Source organism: Amblyomma mixtum, chromosome 1, assembly GCF_055824585.1.
Source record: "Amblyomma mixtum isolate Tamu chromosome 1, ASM5582458v1, whole genome shotgun sequence".
Lineage (NCBI taxonomy): Eukaryota > Metazoa > Arthropoda > Arachnida > Ixodida > Ixodidae > Amblyomma > Amblyomma mixtum.
Genome location: NC_143012.1, coordinates 311,362,507 through 311,384,224, shown reverse-complemented (window position 1 = coordinate 311,384,224; position 21,718 = coordinate 311,362,507). Strand labels below are relative to the sequence as shown.

At 48.3% G+C, this 21,718-nt stretch overlaps 1 protein-coding gene across 1 annotated transcript in view; it reads left to right on the top strand.

Annotated features, from left to right (window-relative positions):
- The first annotated feature begins 6,815 nt into the window (after positions 1-6,815).
- Positions 6,816-21,718, top strand: part of gogo (thrombospondin-1 like protein golden goal) — a 28,006-nt gene continuing 13,103 nt past the window's right edge. Inside the window, exons 1-2 of the mRNA XM_089566909.1 lie at positions 6,816-7,165; positions 20,043-20,380. Coding sequence (XP_089423035.1) covers positions 6,955-7,165; positions 20,043-20,380 — 549 coding nt within the window. The 5' untranslated portion in view covers positions 6,816-6,954. The remainder of the gene's footprint in view (positions 7,166-20,042; positions 20,381-21,718) is intronic.

Genomic DNA, 21,718 nt, shown 5'->3' with positions numbered 1-21,718 from the left:
TATATCGTCTTGCAATGTTAAACAGGGAATAATTGTGCTTAATCATGATCCTTATTGCTCGTGCAAATCGCACAAGGTCACCAACAGCAAAACGATAACGCGACGTTTCCGTTTGGCACTATAGGTTGGTTTCCTCATAAGAGCTGATAACGATCGATAGCAGTGCTTGCAGGGAGCGTCAAGCCGGTTCCAGCTCCCTCGCGCTGTAGAAGAGCCCGTCTCTTGTATATTAGAAGAGAAACATTCATCGCCTGTCTAGCAGGGAGAATTGAGCCTTCGGCTGCTGGTTCGGAAACCGGCTCCTTACCAACTGAGCAGCCGTATGAACCTTACACGGTTAGTGCACACTCTGGAAACACACGGTGTTGTCTGCAGAGTACGCGGCAGTGAGCCCGTATTGGAGTTTGATGGGAGCCCTGGGTTAACACTTTTCAATGTTTCCCTACCGACATTTTATGCGTAGTTCTATAGGCTTCTTTGCGCTACGCAGACTATATCTTTTTTTTTTAGCTGTCAAGGCATTGTGAGAAATTCTTACGTACGTAGGGTAATAGGCGAGGTGCTTAATGTTTTCGTTTGTTTGTCTGCTTGCTTCTTTACTTATTGCATGCGCTACACAGACCCAATGTGACCTAATACAACATTGGAGAGTACAGACACAATTCTTCATCGAGGACTAAGCTGCTGGGAAAATCATTCTCCGCGCGTGCAACATTTTCTCTCAGAATTACTGTTTAATAATGAACAAAGCAGTGACAACTGGCAAACTAGTAGACGACAGGCAGCGAAAATAACAGCAGAGTTTTATTGTGCGACAAACAGATTTGTCGTTCAGAACATTTTCTCACTTTTAAAAAAAAACAGAAAAAATGATGTAAATTGTCATTGGACGTGTTCGAGCTGCGAAAGAAGCTGACATACAATACGAATAATGACCGTGAAATAGACAAACGGGCTAGGGGACTGGGGAAAAAAATATGCGTAAAGGCAGTCAGAATATTTACTGCGGTGTTGGTATCGCGTGCAGTTTCACACTCCCCAGCTTAAATATCCTGCTGCCCATAAAGCAAACACGGCTTCTTAGCCGCCCTTTTTCCCATCTCACGTGCTTCCCAAAGCCGAACCAAGGAACACGTCATCGTTCAGATGTTGGCCAATCTTTTTTTTTTCTAATGCTTTGTTTTCATGTCTTTTTTTTTTTTTCATTACGGGCGGTCTCTCTAAGATAGCAGATAGCACCTGCTCCAATCGCATGAAAACGAATCCCCTCACGTCTGTTCTACGAGCGAAATCAATATATCCAGGAGGGCAGTAAACTTGGAGACAAGCTCAGGTCGATAATCTTGAGACCTGTATGGGTATAGTGGGATTAAACTGACTGCGCGTGTACATAAAGAAGAAAATATCTCCTTTGATGTCCGACCGACTTCGTTGCGACGGACAGATATATATCTAGGCTTTGAATCCGTTTACAGTACAGCCATAAAGTATTTTTCTGTGAAAAGAAAATAAAAATCGTAAGGTTTTATGCTAAGGATGAAATTCCGACTTAGTGGGCTGCTAGCACTGAGTGCACAACTGCCGCTACAAGTGACCTTGCTGAGTGTTTTGTGTACGCAACCGAAATATAAAATTTGCAGCTGATCACAGTTACACAGCCTTCGAGATTCGCAGCCACGTCCAAGCGTGTATCGCTGCTCCGAATAAGTTTGGTTTGGTTTGGTTTATTGGGGTTTAACGTCCCAAAGCAACTGAGGCTATGAGGGACGCCGTAGTGAAGGGCTCCGGAAATTTCGACCATCTGGGGTTCTTTAACGTGCACTGACATCGCACAGCACACGGGCCTCTAGAATTTCGCCTTCATCGAAATTCAGCCGCCGCGGCCGGGATCGAACCCGCGTCTTTCGGGTCAGCAGCCGAGCGCCGTAACCACTGAGCCACCGCGGCGGGCCGAATAAGTTTATCGCGGCGCAAACACGGCGATTCTGTAGCACCCTCGCTATTTTTACGGAGGGGTCCTGCCTCGAGACCGGCCCCAAATAAGTGGCGCTGGATGGACGACCCGCCTTGAGGTTCAAGCACCTCCGTTATTAATTAACACGAGCCCGCCGGCACTTCACGCTCTCCATGCATCTTCTCTTCTTGCATTCAGTCGTCGTTGCTTGCGTCCGCGTGGAGCGCACTGAATCATTCTTTCGTTACCCCATTTGCACTCGGCTCGAAGCCTAACTACATATTTCGAGCTCGCGGGGTTCCAAGAGCGGGGTGGCCGGTCGAGGGGTTGAGGGGGAGGGCATTGCAAGCACAAAGCAACGGTGCTCTGCTGACAGGGAAGGCATGCTGGGGCATCAGTGGCAGAGGTGGAGGGATGCGCCCCTCCTCTCCCCGATGAGGAAGCAGGGGGAGGAGGGTGGATGCCAGCCGTCCGCCCCTTTCGGAAGAGGGTGACCGGCCGCCGTGGCGTCGGGTGCAGACACCAGTCGGCGACGGCGGGCGCGCTATGTTTGCCTTCTGCCGCCGTCGCTGCTACTGCTGTTGCCGCTGCTGACTCATGCTGGCGGAGCGGCCATCTTGAAACCAGCCGTTTCCGCGCGCCGAGAGAAGCGCGCAACGGCACGGCCTCTTGTCTCTGCCGGAACCCGCGGCATCACTGCCTGCCCCTTGTGTGCGATGAACAGAGATGAGGGCGGGGCGAGGGGTGAGCGCCGGAGCTTTTCGCGAGAAAGGGGTCATGTGTGAAGTGTTAACCCTTTTGCAACGCGTCCTCTTCAGTTAACGCTGTACGTTTTTTCGTGTTTATTACACTTCGTTTTTGAAGCGTAAAATAAATGGAAACGCCATATTTGCGACCATATGTGGTATCTTGCTTCCTAGGAGGCTGTAAGGAACAAACGCTCAAAATTAAACGTCCGAAAGAAACGCTGCATCCTGGGGAACTTTAAAGAGAACTGCGCGTTCGGCATTTGAGCGTAGTAACTTTTGTGAACTGTTCTCTATCCAGATGCGGCTGTACAAGCCGCTCCTTTTAGTCAACGACAGCGTGTATCATCATGCGCAGCATGTGTGACTGTACTACTCATATTAGAGCGCAGCTGTATTTTGCACCCGGTCCTCGTTCCGCGTCGTAGTGATCGACACCGGCGTAACCGGTTGTCCAAGTAGAGGATAGAAACGCCACCTGAAAAGTGGCTGCCACGGGAAGATCCCGCAGGGTGGATAGCTGCGCAACACGCCACCTGCCAGCGGTGAAGAGCTGCGCGCAAATTTCGCATTACCGGCTATCGTAACTGTCTGTCAGTTTCTTCTTCTTCTTCTACTACTTCTACTTCTTGTTCTTCTTTTTATTATTATTATGGTTATTAAACAAATTCGCCTGGCCTGCAAGAGAAACTATGCCCTGCAGACATTTTTTTAGCAAGACATCATCTCTTGAAACTGCCGTGAAATTTGGCTGTACGCTTGCCTTAGTAGTGAAATGAGCTATACAAGCCTAAATTCTGACCAAATCATCGAATGACGGACAAGTCGGTGCATTGTATCGATGTGCTAGCGCTTGAATTGCACAAAGAACACGCAGGAAAAGAGGGAGAGACACAACGATTTTGACGGTTGTCTGATTTTAATTGTTATTCGTAGATCTTTCCTTAAAAATGTTCTATAGACTTCTTATAGACTTTTTATAGGCTCTGTTGTGTTACTGTAAATATTTCCTTTTGGCTATTCCTAGTCTATAGACTGTCTACAGACAAAAGTCTACTAAAAGCGTATGGCCATAAATTTATGGATTGCCTGTATACCATCTATAAGATTTGTATTGTATATAGACTAGTCTCTAGAAGTCTATAAACAGTGTATAGGCTTTATGGACAAAAGTCTGTCCACAGGCTGCCTAAAGAAATTTTTGTTAGGGTTTGGTGACGTGTTCTGAACAAACCTGTCAGAAAGTGAAGCTCGGCTGATAGTAGCAATAAATAAACAGCAGAAGAGGGCTGGGTATGCAAAGACGAAACAAGGAAAAAAAAAAGTACCTTGATCTCAAATACTCAACGCGATTTCCCCGAGTCCCCCCCCCCCCCCCCCCTTTCCTCGAATGTTCATTTTATTTCTTGCTGCATTCCTTCACGTTAGCAAAAAGCAGGGTAACGAGAGCGCCTCCTCCACTGCTGTCAAACAGGAGAAAAACCTCCTTTGACCTGCCTTACGCTTACGCGACCATTGTGCGACTCCCACGCCCGCCCCGGGCTTGTTGAGAAGACGTGAAAAGAAACTGCCGTCCCTTTGTGGACGTCCGATGCACCGGTGTCTGCCCTAAACCCAGCTCTTTTTGTTCAGCTAGCGTTTCTCCGGTCGGTCGCACGCGAGGGCCTTCTGGAATTTATGGGAACGTCCACCAATCCCTATCTTTGCAGAGTTTGCCCCTTATATTTTCTTTTTTTTTTTACTCTCCTATTGCTTACTCTTGTCTCCCCTTCGAAAATCTTTGAGGAGCCGCGCACCTGTGTTTGAAGGTTCATGCTGAGCCGATGACGGCGCTGAGTGGCCTTCGAGAGCGACAGCAAACGTCTTCCATAGCGCTTTATTTATACACAAAGTATGGCGAAGAAAAGTTTAGCTTGTCTCTGACGTGCGCACTTGTCTCCATGCATGAACTTTTTTCCCTCTTGTTTTCCTTTGTTTATTTCTTCTTTTTTTAGGAAAAAGAAAGAAAGATATTTTGCGCGGTACTCCGCTCGTCAAACTTGTGAGCGCAACTGCGGGGAATCGAAACCTTTTCACCAAAACCATACAGCGAAACGAGCCGGTCGCATAAAATGGCATCGTTCGCCGCAGTTCCATTGCTTTGGGCGGATGCCGGCAGATTTTTCTGGAAGCTTCTTCATGCATGTTCAATCAGAGGAACGTACCAGGAACTTCGGTTTCTGTCTGTGTCTTTTATTTCATTTTTTTTTAAGCATCCAAACGTGATTCTGGTCGCGCACGCAATGGATGGATATCCGAAAGTGTGAGCCGAAAAAAGACGTGTGGTGCGCTTGGAGCTCTGCTTCAAAAACTCCCTAATGGCTGCCGACGTCGTTTTCCATCTTTGATGTAGTCTGAAGCGTCTCTGTTCCGTTATTCGCGAAAAAAGAGGATATGCCGCATATGCGATGCGAAGAACGAACTGCGATAAAACGTCGGAAAGAAAAGCAAAATGGATGTGCACCTTTCGGATAACGGTCCTAAAAAAAAAAAATTGTTTTAGAATAAGAACTGCGGCAAGTTAAATAAAGTACGATTAGGAAGCGTCGCTAGAGCGAATATCTAATGGCAAACTTACTAACGGAAATTATAAAAAAATAAACAACGTTATCCCTACAGTACTATAAAGTATCATCGGACTACACAAATAGGAACGTAGTCTCTTATACGGCGGACCATATTTGAAGCACATTGGAGGCCGAGCGCAAAATGCACTTTCTTCAATGTTTAATCGCACAGAAACTGTTACACAACTGGAATTAAAACAGGACAAAAACGAAAACTCGGCCTTACGCTTGTAACGGTTTGAACAGGCGCGTCGTCGGGCCCCGTTTTCAAGCACGCTGTCAATTAGCTAAGTTCTGCGATAATTACTCATACCTTCCCCTAGCCGATCTACACGCGGTGCAGGGTTCTATAGGGTACATGACAAATTATTTGCCTCTGTCAGCATGGTGTATATAGTTCTATCTTCGCGCTCAGTGGAACAGGTTCGATGAGTAGCTACCGGCGGTGCCGGAGAGTTACTGCACATTTATAATACACCTGCTTCTGGGCATATAATGGGCTTGCTCCAAGACGTAAACGTTATCATTTCTTGAAGGTCGTGCTGCAGCTGCTGCCACAATTTGCCTTTCATCCCTTCTCTCCTTTTACGCTTTCTTGGGCGGTGTTTTGGAGTTCTAAATATTATTCAGAATCATTTCAGCGTCATTACCTTTTTCTCCCGACTGTTCTGTGGAATCGGGGGAGATGGGTAATGATGCTGAAACATCGGAATCTTTCTTTGGAACTTGCAACGGCTACAAACGACGAAATTTGTATATATGCAATCCCAGTTTTTCAACGCCATCAACGACTGGCTAACTGGGAAGGCGCAGTAAATGTCCAACTTAGGGTGGACACTCGTACCGCGTCGTTAGGGAACAGATATGAAAGAGCAGTAGAAAAGAGAGAGTGAAAGAGGTGTGGTAGTGGAGGGTTGTGGAATAATTTCGACCACCTGGTGTTCTTTGCCGTGCACCGATATCGCACAGTACACGGGTGTCTTGTGCATCGCGCCTCCAATCGAAATGCGGCCGCCGGGTCCGCAAACCGCGAAATGGTAGGTTTCCTGTACTGACGCCATAACGGGTCAATCCAACATTTTTACCCCACAACCCCCTCCCTGTCTTTTTTTTTTTTTTGTTGTTGTTACCCAAAACAGGAGGAAGTCATAAAGAAAAAAATGGAAGGCGAGGTAGCTGTCTCACTGTGGGTGGACATCAGAGCCTCGACATTTTCCAAAGCGCCTCCCATGAATCAAAGCTCTCACGCGCAGCACCACATTTGTTTCCAATCGGCTTTTCTCTGACCAGCCCATTTGTTCCCTTCCTCTCCCGTCTTGTCCCGCTATTCGCAGCTCTCGCCTGGTCGCACACATCGGCCACGCCGCCGCAGACGCCGCCGGGTCCCAGTTTAGCCGCGCGGGGAACAACGTCGCCCAACACCCATGTGACGCGAGCATCTTCCAAGAGGAACGGACCCCGTCTCCGGGAGCATCATCGGCAGAGTGCCGGACGCTGTCCTCCCCCACGCCGACGGGACTCTTCACCGCGGGGTTCCGAACCCGGCCCCGGATCGAGGGAAAGGAGGAAAAGGAGGAGGCGGAAAGAGGAGGGCGTCTCAGGGGCGGCGGTGGCCGCTCGCTGACGGGGGTGGCCGGCCGGACCGGGAATGAGCCGGGCTGGTCCTCGCGGCCGGCTGCCCCGAGCTTCGTCCAAGCCCGACGCTTCGCTGCTGCTGCTGCTCAGCCTGCTTCTGGTGGAGACGACGTTCCTTATGGGGAGCTGCTTCTACGCAGCGGCCGAGACGACGGAACCTGCAGACGACAACTCGTCCACCCCGGCCACCACTACGCTCTCAGGTCAACAGGAGGGTGTCACGCGTGAGTGCGATTCCTTATCTTGGCAGATATCGTTGTCTTCCGAATCGGTCGTTAGCAAAGTGATTGGACATCGTACTCGGAGAACGACATTATCGTTTTATTAGGTTTATTGCTCTGTTAATTTTTTTCCTTACCTTGCTGTTCGAAGAAGCTCGAGAAGAAAACCCTTGATGCGAAGCATGGCTGCTAGGCCGCTTACTCGGATCGCACAAAGGCTGCACGAGTCGATGCGTCCGACTTGCATGAACGCCAGAGAGTAATTAGGCTGAGTCAAACCAGCAGCAGGAAGAATTAGCTGCTAGCCTTGGCCCGCCGGGGTCACCGCGTACTTCCCCCGACTCTGCCGCACATGTCAAGAGATATGCATGGCAATTAAAAGAGAACAAAAGCTTTACCCTATCCAGAGGCGAAGAGGTGGTCACGATAGCTGCGCAGCAACGCTCGCCCGAAGCCTTGTGGAGTGTCTGGACTTCTCAGAACTCCAGTAGCCCTGCGCTGATTTTTGTGGCATTCGACTGCGGGTGCTGCCGCTTTTGACCAGGGATCTCAAACAAGTGGCTCGCAGGCCGCATGCAACCCACGTAGATACTTTTGCACGGCCCACTGGGTCCAAGGTTTTGGCAGTTGTTCAGTTTATATAAATATAACAGTGGAAACTTATGACAAAATAACGTAGCGGGTCTCAAGCCAGGTTAGCACATAAGTTCACATCATAAGGCGACAGAGGTGATTTTATTGGACTGATCTTTCTTTCTCGTCTTCCCTTTCCATCTAATGGCCCGCGCTGTTGAACGTCCCTGCCTTAGCCGATGAGGACTGCCGCCAGGGGGAAAAAAAAATTGGTGTTTAGCAGCTGCCTACGACTTCGAGGTGCGGTAGTTCGATTCTTCAAATTTGCGGTATGCATTTTTTTTTCGGGGATCGTTTTTTTTGTAGTGCGGCTGCGTAAAACAATCGACGCTGAATGAACTCTTCCGCCCATATTTTTGGGTACCTATGTAGTATACAACTTAAAAAAAAAATCAGCAGTTAATAACGCTGGGCCAGGTTCCGCGCCGTCATGTATTACTCCACTGGCCAATAACAACTGCAAGCGAAATCAGCTTTTTAATGTTTGGCTATATTAAACAAAGCAGACATCAAAATTCTAGATCTTGTAAATGTTTCTTGCGATTAGCTTCTTTGCTAGCTGACAAGAAAGTTTTAACAGTGGACTACTTTTTTGTCGAGGGGGTATCCTGTGTGGCAATCCTGAAAGTGGGCGGAGTTACATCCGACACTCATCACGTTAACTCCAATGTGCAACACCGAGGCAATGGGAGATCGCATGCTGTACCAACGACGACTCCTAAACACGCCACTGGGAACCTTGCCCTTCGTTGAACACAGTGGCTTAATTGCATGACAACCAGGGGCTTTATGGTGTCCGGATGTCCTGCCGGCTTCCAGGGACATGTCCATTCGCAGAGGGCAGTGACCGTTCTGGTCGGCCGGAGTCCGTTTCACGGTGAAGAGTGTAGCTTCCAGCACTCTTCATTTGCTTTTCTGTTCGCCATGCATTGAGGCACGTATCGCGTCGTCGCTGTTTGAAGGCTGCATCCCGAGTCACGTTTCAGCCTGTGGTGAAGACCGTCTTGCTTTATGGGAGCCGTAAATCAAAGCGCGCGTTCGTAACGAGCTTGAGAGCCAGCATAGTGTCAGGTGGGTCCTGGCTTTCCTTGTCTTCTTTTTACTTCGCGAAACCTGTAGTGCCAATTAACGTAATAGGGAAACGAGTACGGGCGCGGATATATGATTAACATTAGGGTTCATGTTGCTTTTAACAAAGTAAGACTACAGCGCCAGAGGAAACAACCTTTTTTGACGTCAAGCGAATGCAGAACGAAAAAAATAAAGGAGGCACGAATTGCGTTTTCCGGGAAGCGTGCTCATACGATTTTATTTTTTCAACTATATGATGATTTTTTGGTGAGTCGTTTATGTTCTTTTGTGAGGGGTTTGTGAATCGCAGTTATTCCCTTCTCAGACCAAACGCCAAAGAGACAGTCGAAACGCTAAAAGCGAAACGAAACATAGTTCAGTGAAACTGAATACTAGCACAGATGATCTAAGCTGATACTTTTGCATTTTTATGCTCGCGTTGCAGAGGTCCTGCGCATTTCATTTGACGTTAATGATATGTTAAACAATACGTGGCAAGTAGTAAATGGTGTAGCATCCATCGAGGTTATAGCTTTTAGTGCGAAAGCGTTACTGAACCCGGTGAAACTCAACCAAGGATCTTGTGTGAAGCCTCAGAGTAACTCGGGTAAGCTCGGGTCAGTTCGGAGGAGCGTCACGGAAGCTGCAGCCAATGGGAGGAAGGCGTCGCGCCAGCCGCCACCGAGTGGAGAGAGGGTGTGAAGATGAAGAGCGAGAAATGCGGTTGCGTGCAGATGTCAGAAAGAAGAGGCGAAGAATGAGCACATGCTTTCGCACGTCTACTCTGTTTAGCTACGCTAAAACCCGACAACTTTTTTTTAATGCAGTTATACGACACATGTTTATACGCGTTTTTTTTTCTAGCCACCAGGCAGCTTTTATAAAACCGTCCGGTTTTACTTTGGGACCAATGATGTAGAAGGTACATACGTATCATCATTTCCCGCCATCATAAAATATGCGGTGAAGTACTCCGAGTTATTGGCCCTTCCGGAGAAGACAAACCACTTGTGTGACAAGCTGGGACGAAAGCCAAAGTCCTTACCCGGAAAGCTCCTTCACGAGCCCGGACGGAGGACCGCTCCGGAAATATACGGCCCCGTCGATGCCACTTTAACCAATTTGAGCGGCGGAGTGCGCGACAAGATCGTCGCTCACTTAGCGGTTCGTCCGGGTGGTCCCGCCACGGGGCGCGGAAAGAGAGCGGCGGCTGGCTGCGAAGATGCATTTCGCGGAAGTGCCGCTCTCCCGTTTCACTTGCGGCTTTTGTTTCACACTGGCCGCCCTGTCCTATATACTTCTCTCGCGCTGAGAAGTGACTCAGCCAGCACTTAGTGCATGACGAAGCGATGCGTCCGTGGTACTACAGACGCGACGAGGAATTGCCTGTCCGTGGGTGCTATTACATTGGAAAGAACGAATAATACTATGGGCTATATATGAGAGTATACTCTGTAAATAGCCCCCAAAAGAGAGTACGTTATACGGCATAGGTTATTTATTTATTTTTGTTCCGGTCCACGGGGATTATAGAGAGGAGTTGTTGCAACTTGTCAATAGTGTTATCTGCATAGCGTCACGAAAAACTTGGTCATCATCAGTAGATACAATTTCAGCATTAAGGGGGTTTCGTTATACATTGATCAACATATTGCTTCCCCGCGTAATAAAAGCATGCGCAGTACCGGTCACATCTGTGTAAAGCGGGCGGACGGTGAGCTGCGGGTTCGTTGTGGTGACATTTTAGCGCTTGGATACTCGAAACGAATCACCCCTCATATTCCGGAACATTATGTAGAGCCACTATAGAAGTTATTTTCGTCACCGTGGTCCTCAAAAAAAAAAAAAAATATTTTTCACACACTCTGTATAGTCGTCAGGAGGGATCAAGACTTGGTGCAAGTTTTACATTGCGCTGTCTTTCTAACAGTGCGCACAGTTTGCCTTGGAATTTATTTCACAGTGGATCAGAGGAAATTTGCTTTGTTCAGCACATCTGGCCCTTTGAGTTTGAGCAGATAAAAAAACGTTCTTTTTTTAGACTGCGCAGACAACTGCCTTCAGAAGGGCAGTCGCAGCGCCTTTCGTATAATAAATTTTTAATATAGCGCCTTCGGAGCGGTGGAATCCCTGAAAGATGCTCCGCCGCACTGTTAAACTTATTGCCACGCCCCGAGTTCGATGGCGAAGCCTTGCAGCAACAGCGAACGAGACGCCATGGCGAGCAGGTGGCGTGTATCCGCAGCCAGCTCTAGGCTGATGTTTCGGGGTCAAGAACTGAGCTGCTAAATATCAATATGCGGGATTTCGCCCCTTGACTTGGCGCTCGCAGAGACGATTCACGCGCACGTATACGCTCCAAATGTCACACGCCTAAATGTAAGGCGCACTGCAGACTTTGCGCGCTGGACCATCGCATTAGGGGTTGTGTTGCTCTCGTTTGTTTACATAGTGGTAAACCAGTCAGTCGCGTCTGTTGGAAAGTCAACGCACACAAATACAACAAAAAGAGTGTAGCAAGTATCATGTCCAAAAACCATGATTTATATATTCGACTATAAAAAAATTGCAGATTGAGGCATAAAAACGAATAAGAATATACCGCCTCTCCCGCACCACTATAGTATTGCGGGTATAAACCCAATGGTAACATAAAAGGTGTGGCCCGAGGGCAGTTGGGATTTTGCCACCTGAAGAAGTAAGGTGAGGGCTAAAGTGGAAATGCTAGGGAAAAAAAAACGAAAATATGACAGAAAAATTCGACAATGTCGTCATTGTTGCCGCTGCGCACCGCGTCAGAAACGCCACTGTAATTAGTAGAGAAGGAATATCAGAGAAGGACCGCCGAAACAGGGTGGCACCGAAACGTCGGTTTTCTCATGGGACTTAGCTCGGAGTATCACAGCCTTCTCTCTAATTCGCCCTCCGATCAGGCAGATTTCTACCGATATGTTCACGTTCCAACGTCACGGAGGACCACCGGCCGCAAAAAGAAAAGAAAAAGAAAAGGATTACTTCACATTAAATCCTACGTTTTGTTTTTGTGTTTGTACACTTAGCCGGGAAAGCATGCCCACTAGCTTACACTTAACTGTATAGTTTAGAAATAACCTGAACGCTTCTCGCTGCCGTTATCTAGGAATCGTTCCGTAAGATGTAGTGAAGCTGGATGAGAGACCTAAAACGCAGCTTTACACGATCTCCTAGATAAGTCTAGTCTCGTGGTTAGTCGTTGATGCTTAAATGCAATGCGTGTTGCAAGGCTATGCACCAGGAGAGAATCATGAGTGGCTCGCTAATTTCTTGTAGGCGAATATAGAATTCACAGAGACACCTCCCCCCCGCACAGCTTGTCGGTGGTATAGGCTACATAAGCGCATACTTATATACATAAGCGTCGTCGGCTGAACTGGCGGTGGCAGCAACGTGTTAAACACCTTGTAGGTCACATTCCCACGCACGTGATAGGCAACACGGGCGGCACTCCTCGGGGGAGGTCCGGTTTGCGACGTAGAGGAGGTGTCGCCTGTGCCACCGGTTCACCCAATGGCGACCGAGCAGGAATCCGATGCCGTCTCTCTGCCCTGGAGCGGCTTGTTAATGTGTCCCGTATCACGCAGCGAGTTGACGCACCGCTCTGCGACTCCCATGCGGCTGCAGAGCAGAACTGGTTTGATGGCTCTGCTGCTGCAGCCGGCAGCTAGGTTCATCCGGCTCCCCTGTACAGCGAGCACCCTCCTCGGAATGCCACCTAAGGCTCGCTCGATCTATAAGTGTTTCTGGTGGGTCTCTTCTTGCGATCCCATTTACTTTCTTCGTTAATATATAGCGAGGTGGTCATCTGTCAAAACGATTCCTTAAGAGATAATCCTCCTAAGGGCCATCCTCGGTCCGGCGGAGTAGAATTGGATTTCTGTTTCTTGTTTCGATGATTATGGCCAAGTACGGGCGCGATATCAAAGCTGGCGGACACCATATACAAAATAGGGTAGTCACGTCACGGCCTATGAGCGACGTGCTTGATACCTACTTCTACTTGGAATCACATTTTCGTGCAACAGGCAAATCCGTGAGCAAATTATGAGAACCTTTCCTGCCGCATTCAACTTGAACAGCGGCCTAGCTGAAAGTTCGCATACAACCAAAGCAACATAGGTCAATAACATCTTTGTCAGTTAAGGAGAAAATGCAGTTGGGGAAGGGGGCATGGTCAAGCTCAATGCAGCTTACGTTATTATTAAAACATTAAAAAGTTTTAGAGCTTGGCTATATTATTCCTTTTTTTTGGAGACGGGGGTGTTTCGTATTGCTTTGATTTCCCCAAAACAGCGAGTTGGTCTCTGAAGTGAGACATCCTGCTATATTGCCCCTCCAATTTTAGCTGCTGTGCGTCTGTGTTCGCTACGTAAAAATACGCTGCACGAGCCGTTGATGTGTTCCTTTTGTAAAGAAACAATCGGGGAGGAAGAAAATACGATAGGCTGCTGAAAGAAAGGCTTGAATCAACACACTGACGCCTACATTTTAGAGGCGGTCCCAGTTAACAGAACGATTGAGATTATCATGATGATTGAAGTGACCAAAATTGGAAATGCAGCTAAAGCAGACGCAATATTCCAACGGATGCACTCATATATACGGATACGTTTTAAGAACCTTGAAGTTTTGGAATAAATAACTATCAGAATGTTCTAAATCACTTTCGATCACTTGCATCTTAGTCCGGCATAAACTAGGTCCTTTAGTCGTTCAGGAATATGGGCATGGTGATAGAACACAGCGATCGTTACCCTGCCAGGAAGGAATAACTGCTCCAAGCTATTACTGTTATCTCTTATCTCTGCTTTTGCCCTACAAACGATGTTACTCTCGCTGGCCGTTTGTTACATTCATCCACCAATTGTCTAACGTCCTTTTAATTGTGTGCACTTCTGGAAATGAACTTCAACTTAACTGTTTTTTTTTTTATTTCAAGCTTCCACAGGTCTTTGTGATTTCCTCGTCTTAATGGATTTGTGAATTGTGGGGTTTAACGTCCTGAAGTGACACACGGACTGTGAGGGACGCTTTAGTGGAAGGCTCCGGATTAATTTATACCACCTGGCGTTATTTAACGTGCGCTGACATCGCGCAGCAAAAGGGCATTCTTGTATTTCGCCTTCATGAAAATACAGCCGCCGCAGCCGGAATCGAACTCGCGACCTTGAGATCGGCAGCCGACCGTGAAAGCCGCTGCTGAGCCACCGCGGCGAGTTGTGTATGGATGTTAGTTGCTTATCGCTTTAAAGGGATGTGCACCATTGTTTATCTTTTCACCCACTCAGTGACAGCAAATATCGTCTGCGTCTTCAAACTTGCGGTTCCTGGTTAGGATCGGAAGCTGGGCGAGTTGGTGTAGTCAGTTTGCAGGAACCCAATTAAGGTTCCGGCAATGTGTTTCCAAGCACCCTTCCTTATACAAATATACCAGGTGTTTCAGGAACGTCATTTTTTTTTTAAATTTGCGTGTAGGCTCCGCTTTCACGAGCGCTTCGTGCTGACGAACTGAATTCATTCACACCAATGACAATTTAAGGTAGTCGTTCCTCTGCTGGAGTGGTTCAAATATCCCGCCGTTCCCTATAACTTGTACCATCCTCGTCAGGTGGCGCTTCTTCGCGCCTTGTGTCCTCGTGTTCTTGCTTTTGGAAGCGGATGAAAGTTGAAGAAGGCGACGATATTAAAGAACTGTGCGCTATTAAAGAACAGTACAGTAAGTACGGGAAGTTTTTATTTCTGCTCCCGCTTTCTCGGAGGCTTCAGAAAACGACTGAGTACATGACGTCCCACCCTTCTTTCAATCTCTCCCGCCAGTCACTGTATCAACGCTCTATGCGAGAGAAACGTCGGACGCTGTGTTTTCGTTCTCATAACCGTTCTAATGCTTACGCATGAATAGGCTTGCTCAGATAAAAAGATTCCCTTTGCGGCATACTCAGTGCCAGTGTCGGCGGTCATTGCAAAACGGGCGAATCATGATAACTACAGTAATCTGCTTGACTAAATTCTTATAGTTCATTTTTAACTATTATACAGTCATGCACCTGGTTTTGCAACTGGTCAATAGTAATAGCCAGATCAATTTTTCGAATTTCAAAAACGTAGTCATTCTTGGAGTTATGGTTCAATAATTTTTGGCCATCTCACGCCAAATGACGCTCGCGTTCGAAAAACGCGCCTCTTCGGCGAGCTCAAAACGACGCACCCAGCGCACGTCATTCGGTGGTGGTGCATATGTGCCACGTGACCACCTCTGTCCAGCCCGCGCTGCAGGGCTCATTGCTGCACACTGCTCCAGTCTACAGGAGACAGAGAGCGTCATCTGGCACGTGCCTTGCGGAGGCGCGCTTTTCGAAATTGCAGGTCTTCGGCGCGATATGCTCAAAGTTTGTGGAATCACAGCGCCAAAGGCGACCACGTTTTCGAAATTTCAAGAACTGACATGGCTATTACTAACGGCCCACTATCCGATCGAATAACTATCCGATTATAACCAGGCGTTTAACTGTAATATTTAAAAAGTTATACCCCTGTCAAGCGGGCAAGTTAAGTGCACTTAAGGAGAGTGTACTTCGCCGTAAGTACACTTTGGCGCATCTAAACGACGCAAGTGGAGTGTCACTCGCGGAAGAGTGCACTCCGCTAAGAGTGCGCTCACGGACCACACTTTGCTGGTCAAGTGCGTAGCCTCGACGCCAGCGGTTTCAATGGTACAAAATTTATAGTGCATAAAAAGTACTTACAACTTTATTTTATGTGCTATAACACAGTTTTCAGAAAAAAAGTTCCTTGGTTATAGCTACAAGCGAAGCAACAAAACAAGTAAACGTGAGTAAACGTGATTAAATCTATGATCGCTGCCCGCCGCCATCTTCTTTGTTGTCGAAATTCTGGATCGTCTTGGCTGGTCTTGGCTTTTCTTCTATTTTCATTTTTTTTCATCGCTAAAAACTGTTGAACCTAGTTTTATTTGCGCTATCACGTTAACCAATCAAATATTATGAGTCTTTTTTTTCTTTTCCATCGTCCTGTTCAGAAATTCCGCTCATTTTCTGTCGCCATTTTTTTTTACTATGAGTGCACTTTGGTTTCCCGTATAGCACCGCGTAGCCCAAAGTGTTACTCGGGATGCCGAAGCGCACTCCCCGTAAGTGCACTTAACTTGCCCGCTTGACAGGGGTATTAACTATCAAAACTTAGCTAACCCGCTTACTAGGTAGCATGATTCACCTTTTTTCAGTTGTCCACCAAGGCTGGTATTACTATGCCGCAGAAGCCATCTTTATACCTGAAAAAGCCTATTTTTAACAGTTACTAGCGGGCTTTCCTGAAACACCTGGCATATGGTCTTTAAAAGCGAAGCAGTTCCTTTGGAGAGCGCAAAAAATAAAGCGGAGAATTACAGCGAAAACAGCGCTTGTGTCTGGTTTCTTCTCGTCACTTTCCCTTTTTCTTCGTGCTGCTTTCGTTGCAATCTTGTACCAACTGGCCCGGCTACTTTCCATCAAAGCTTTCTGGCCACGTATAGTGTGCCGTCCACGACAGACTATAGGAGCATGAATGGACTCGCAGTGGCACGCACGTGGCAGCAGCGTCGGTCTCTGTTCTGCCGCAGCGGTTTTCCGACGACAGAGGCATCGATCTGGCGCGCATGTCTGGCCCGTGAAACACGCTCGGGGGTCCCTGGAGGGCCGCCCCGCCCTTGGTTGCGCCTGCCACTGTGACGCCACACTCGCCATGCCACGTGACCTCCTCGGCCGCGCCACATACATGCACGCACCGCTACGCTGCTGCTGCTTCCGTGCGTGATTCATGTATGAGAGACATCCATTAAGGCACGAGTTAATTCCGGGCAGGCGCCATGATTGCACGTTCCCCCGCGTGAGCAGCGAAGCGGGGGAAGATAAGGCGTCTCTTTGTAGCGTGCACGCTACGTTTGCCGCGCGCTACAAGGGCATTCAAAAGACGTTATAGTGGTATACCTCTCGCACTTCTGGAAAAACGGCAGAGAAATTAGGATCGATTTGTTTGGCAGAGATAAGCGATCTTAAAGACCTCTCTGTCGATGGGACTGCGGTCGTTTTGCCTTTATTTTGGCTACCGCACTATCTATGCAAAGGTGTGAACTAGCGGCTGCCCTGCTGTCCTTATAAGAGAAAAGCTCATTGATCGGATGGAGGTGAGCGCTCTCGTCACTATTTCCAACGGCACTAAACGTACCAGTATTCGGTTGCAGGATATCTGATGAAATCACCATGAAAACGTTTTTCTTTTTTTCAGCAAGAAGAGCGATCACGAGGAAGGGGAGCGTGTAAGGGTTATTTGAGGCCTTATTTAACGACAGTCGCTGTCGTGAGTAACCAAGCGCTCTCGTGAAAGCTCTACCATTCTTTTATGTTGCCTGCCGCAGTACATTGTTATGGTGATCAATGTTCGTCTCTAAGGTGATTTAATATCTGCAGCCCTTCCGCGGTTGCGTGCGTCGTTCGCCTGACGTCACTCTATGACGTCAGGTGCAGACCCCCCCTAAGTCCAGATAGCGTGTTCCGGGTGGCGGCGGTGCCGTCTGAGGCGCCGGCACAGTCGCGTGGTTCGCACGCGTGGCACGCGCCGACCGATTGCCATCTGCCGCGCCATTGGGCTGCCAGGGAGGGGGTTTTCCGTCTCTCTTATTGATTCCCGGAGGAACTCCCCCTGTACCGACGCCGCTACATAGTTTTAACACGCGGCCAATCGTAACCAGGCAACGCGAGCACAGAGTGGCACGGGTGGCATTCGTTTGTGTCTCAGCGCGGAAATTCGATCGAGATTCGGGTGCGGAGTTCGTCTACCGTGCATCACCCCGGTGCTTCGAAGTCACTCGGGAAGTGCTCGGGAAGTGACAGCGTCGGCGGCACTAACCTGTATACTTATAGCCTGATTCCTGACGCTCTTCCTTCTTAGCTGTCTTCCTTCCCGATTGATTTCATCGTTTCTTTTCTTTGTCTTGACAGGGCACTAACTCACCAAAAACCTAAACACGTGATGCTCTCTTCAAACGAGCTTTTGCTAGTCCATGTGTCTCGGTTATCCTGCTGGTAAGTTCAATGAAGACCACTCTGTCAGTGATATTTTAGTTTATATCGTCGCAGATAATTAATCTTGACCCCACCCCGGAAGAAAAAGGTTTGAATGTCTTCAAGCGCTACGCACGCCTTCGAAATCTGCTCTCAGTGGCATTCTCAAGTACGACTCCGTTTTGCTTTCTCTCATGACAACAATAACATCGTACAGAATAATATGCCGAGTGGTTTGAATGTATCTGTGAACGTAACTGGGTAACTCTAAGAGTAGCATTCAGAGGCCCGGTTGGGTACGTGAGAACACGCGTGTCCTCAAGATGAACAGGAGAACCGCGTACCCATACATACTATATACGCACCGTGCGGTACGCCAGTAGCGTAAGGGAAACGAAACTTTGCGAAGAAGTCTTGGACACATTATGAAACAATTCGTTTTGCGCTCTTGAAGGGAAACAACACTGTAAGACTGCTTGCTATGGCAAGTATAGCCCTTTGTCCGAAGCAGTTTAGCTTGCTTTAAAGGTATCTGAACAGCACGAGGCATTTTCAGTCGGTCTGTTCAAACTTCATGGCGGTGCTTCGCGCGTACGCAGTGTACGGAAAAGTTGCCGCCGAACTGCCAGTGCAAGGGTGCGCAACGCTCCTCTTCGGGGCCGCACCCATCGCTGCTCGGGCGGCGAATTCGAGAGCGCCCCCTCAAAACACACGCCCCTCGCCTTTTGCGGCGTCCACTTCGGAGCACCGATGTCGTAACTCGAGTGCGCAATTACGCCATAAGTTATTGATTGCGGCTCCGCCGCTCTGATGACGCAGGTGTGTGCGTAGCAGTGCAGCAGCGCGGTCGCTTTGATCTTAGCATTTTACAGAAACCCGCCTCTGCAATTTCAATCACTGCATTAAATTTTTATCTTTGATTTTCTTTTTCTATTTTTTTTTTGTTATTAGCTGTGTTTTTGTAGCCAGACCGGACAGTCCGCAAGTCATAACGCTTGCTCGTAGAAAGGTACAGTGGTGAGCAATGTGAGAGGGAACAAAGTTCGAACGTTCATTTATTTATTACTTCATTATTACCTGTCACAAGCACAGTTTTTTTCTGCTTACTAACTGGTTTTACTTTTTGTATATAATACGCACAAGTCATTCTCAAATTTACGGGAGAAATAACCAGAAAAGTCGCCATTTTTTGCGAAAAGTTTGTTCCCTGTCATATTGCTCATGACTGTACTTTGCACGCACAGCGTGTGAACCTGTACCCGTATATTAACCCGCACTGCGGTGGCATCATGACACGAATGCGAATCATGCTCCCTAAAGCAAAGGACACTCCGAATCACTTCTTCCGAACCATTCCGAACTGCTAATGTACGAGGCGAGTGGGTCATTCAGATACGGAACTTCTCACGGCCCTTCCTTACATTCATCAGACCAGAGATGTTATAACCGAGGCTCCTTAACACTGCTCGTCGAGTTCTCAGAGCTGTTCAGCTTGCTTTTAATCCTTTGTGGTCAGTGTGATGCATTTGTTGTTACTGTTTTTTATGATGATGATGACCATTATGGATTTTTATGGCGCAAGGGCATCTGTGGCCAAAGAATGCCATGGCACAAGATATTTTCTTCCATTCAAGGTGGAGTCAAAGAACCATTTCCCAAGCATTTCGCCCTAAAGAAGCTGAGCATCAGACCAGGGGAAAGCTTTTAGCCATTGTATCACCGGTGGGTATGCGGCGGCACTGGGGATCGAACCCGCGCCTCCCGCATGCGAGGCGGATGCTCAGACGACTGGACCACCGCTGCGGTCCCGTTTTGTTATGATGTATTCATTAGCCTGCCAAGGATCCCCCTCTACAGTCTCCTTACCCTGGAACCCTTGTCTGTTCATAACGTGGCGTTTGTAACCGTCTCTTAGAACTAGAAAACCTTAATTTGATCCAGGAAACGTTCTGCTTGGAACTGTTACAGCAGATTTGCATTATCTGTATTTTCCATTGCGCTGCAAATGCAGAAGGGGCGAAGCGCAGCAAAGCGTCCCGAACTCCTAATGCGACTCTGACTGTGTCTCTCCATGCACGCAGCAAGCGCCGCGGCGCTGAGCCAGCCCGGTCCGGCAGTCGACGCCCCGGACGGTGACGACGACAGCGGCGGCCGCTACAGCTACTGGGTGCGCGGGCCCGAGCAGTACGTGTCGCTGTCGGGCGACCTGACCGTCGAGTACGGGCTGCCCGAGGTGCGTGGCGCCGCCGGCAGCGGACCCGCCGGGGGCCTCATAGCGCACGTGGCAGATGCCCGGGACGGCACGGTGCTCGCCAAGACCGACCTGCCCCGCCGGGGATCCACGGGCCGGGCGGTGTTCGCCTGCGGACTCGTGCACCGCGCCGGCAGATACGCCTTCGCACTGGTCGCCGCCGACGGGGTGCGTGCGTGTGCTTTGGACAGGAGCATGTGTCGATCGTACACGACAGACACGACAGTTCCTCTGTACTGTGTTTGCACTCTTCCCTTTCAAGCAACGCTTAACCAACTAGCCCGTAACAGCAACCTCGTATGTCTGCTCTACACTCTACAAACACGAATACACCTATATGGGTGTGAAAAGGGAGTAAGTTGTCCTCTAGCGCACTCCCTTTTACAAAACGGATTGGGCTAGATGACAGCTTTACTCCCATTTTACTCCCTTATGTTGAGGGTGTACGTGCGTGCACAAGAAACGTGCGTATTTATGTGTCAATAGCAGTGCACCTCTATGAGTGCCCCCGCACTACACCACAGCATGACACACCGAACTCCAACAGACACAACCTTCCCCCTGCTTTATGCCAAAGAAATGCTCGGTTGCAAACCATGACTGGAGGAAAAAAATTAGAACAGATAAATAGAACTATACTTGCATACGATTGAAGGACAACATCGCCTGGCCACAGGGCGGCTTGATCGGTACTACTTTCGGTTAATCGTCCCGTCAGGAAGTCGGAAGAAAGAAACAAACGCGTATTCTATTAATAGAAATGGTGCTGCTACATTTTTAATCACTTTAAACGCCACGAAAACACGGTTTATAACATGTGGATGTGTTACCTTCTTGGCTAATGCATTCACCAGAAGAGACATTTACTAAATAACTATGTTGCACCGTGGAGGAGCAGCACAGGATAGTGATCAAGTGGATAGCAGCCGACTTGGTGTTCAGCTTAAACTGTAATTGAGTGTACAACAGGCAACCCGGATAACTAGGCAAAAGTTAAAACAGGCAGTCTTCGCAAGCTAACATTCATTAAAACCACTTCTCATATTTCCCCACAAACCCAAACCCAACATGTGTCCGGCCATGCTGAGAAGCGGTAGAACGCAGTCAATGGAAGCTAGCCTGTTAGCCTGACCACTGGATGCTTTGCCGGGTGCGAAACGAGCCGTAAAACCCTCCGCACGCGGTGTGCTCGGCACCGGAGCGTTCTCACTGACGCTTCCAATCTTCAAAAACGTCCGTTCGATAACGACCCATGTTCATAGTTGCATTTTTATTCCTTCATGAAGTAAACCCTAAAATTAACCTTCAAACCCTAAAGTAAGCCCTTCAAGTAGCGTAGATTGCAACATCTTTGATTTCCAAGCAGCAGACTCAAATCCAACCATTAAACTATAAATTTTCTAAAAGTGTTAGGAGATAGCCTATATTGATGACTACATGGCTTTCATGTAACAAACAATGCAAAGCGCAAAAACTTTTCTAGTGCGAAAGCCTGCAGAAATTCCT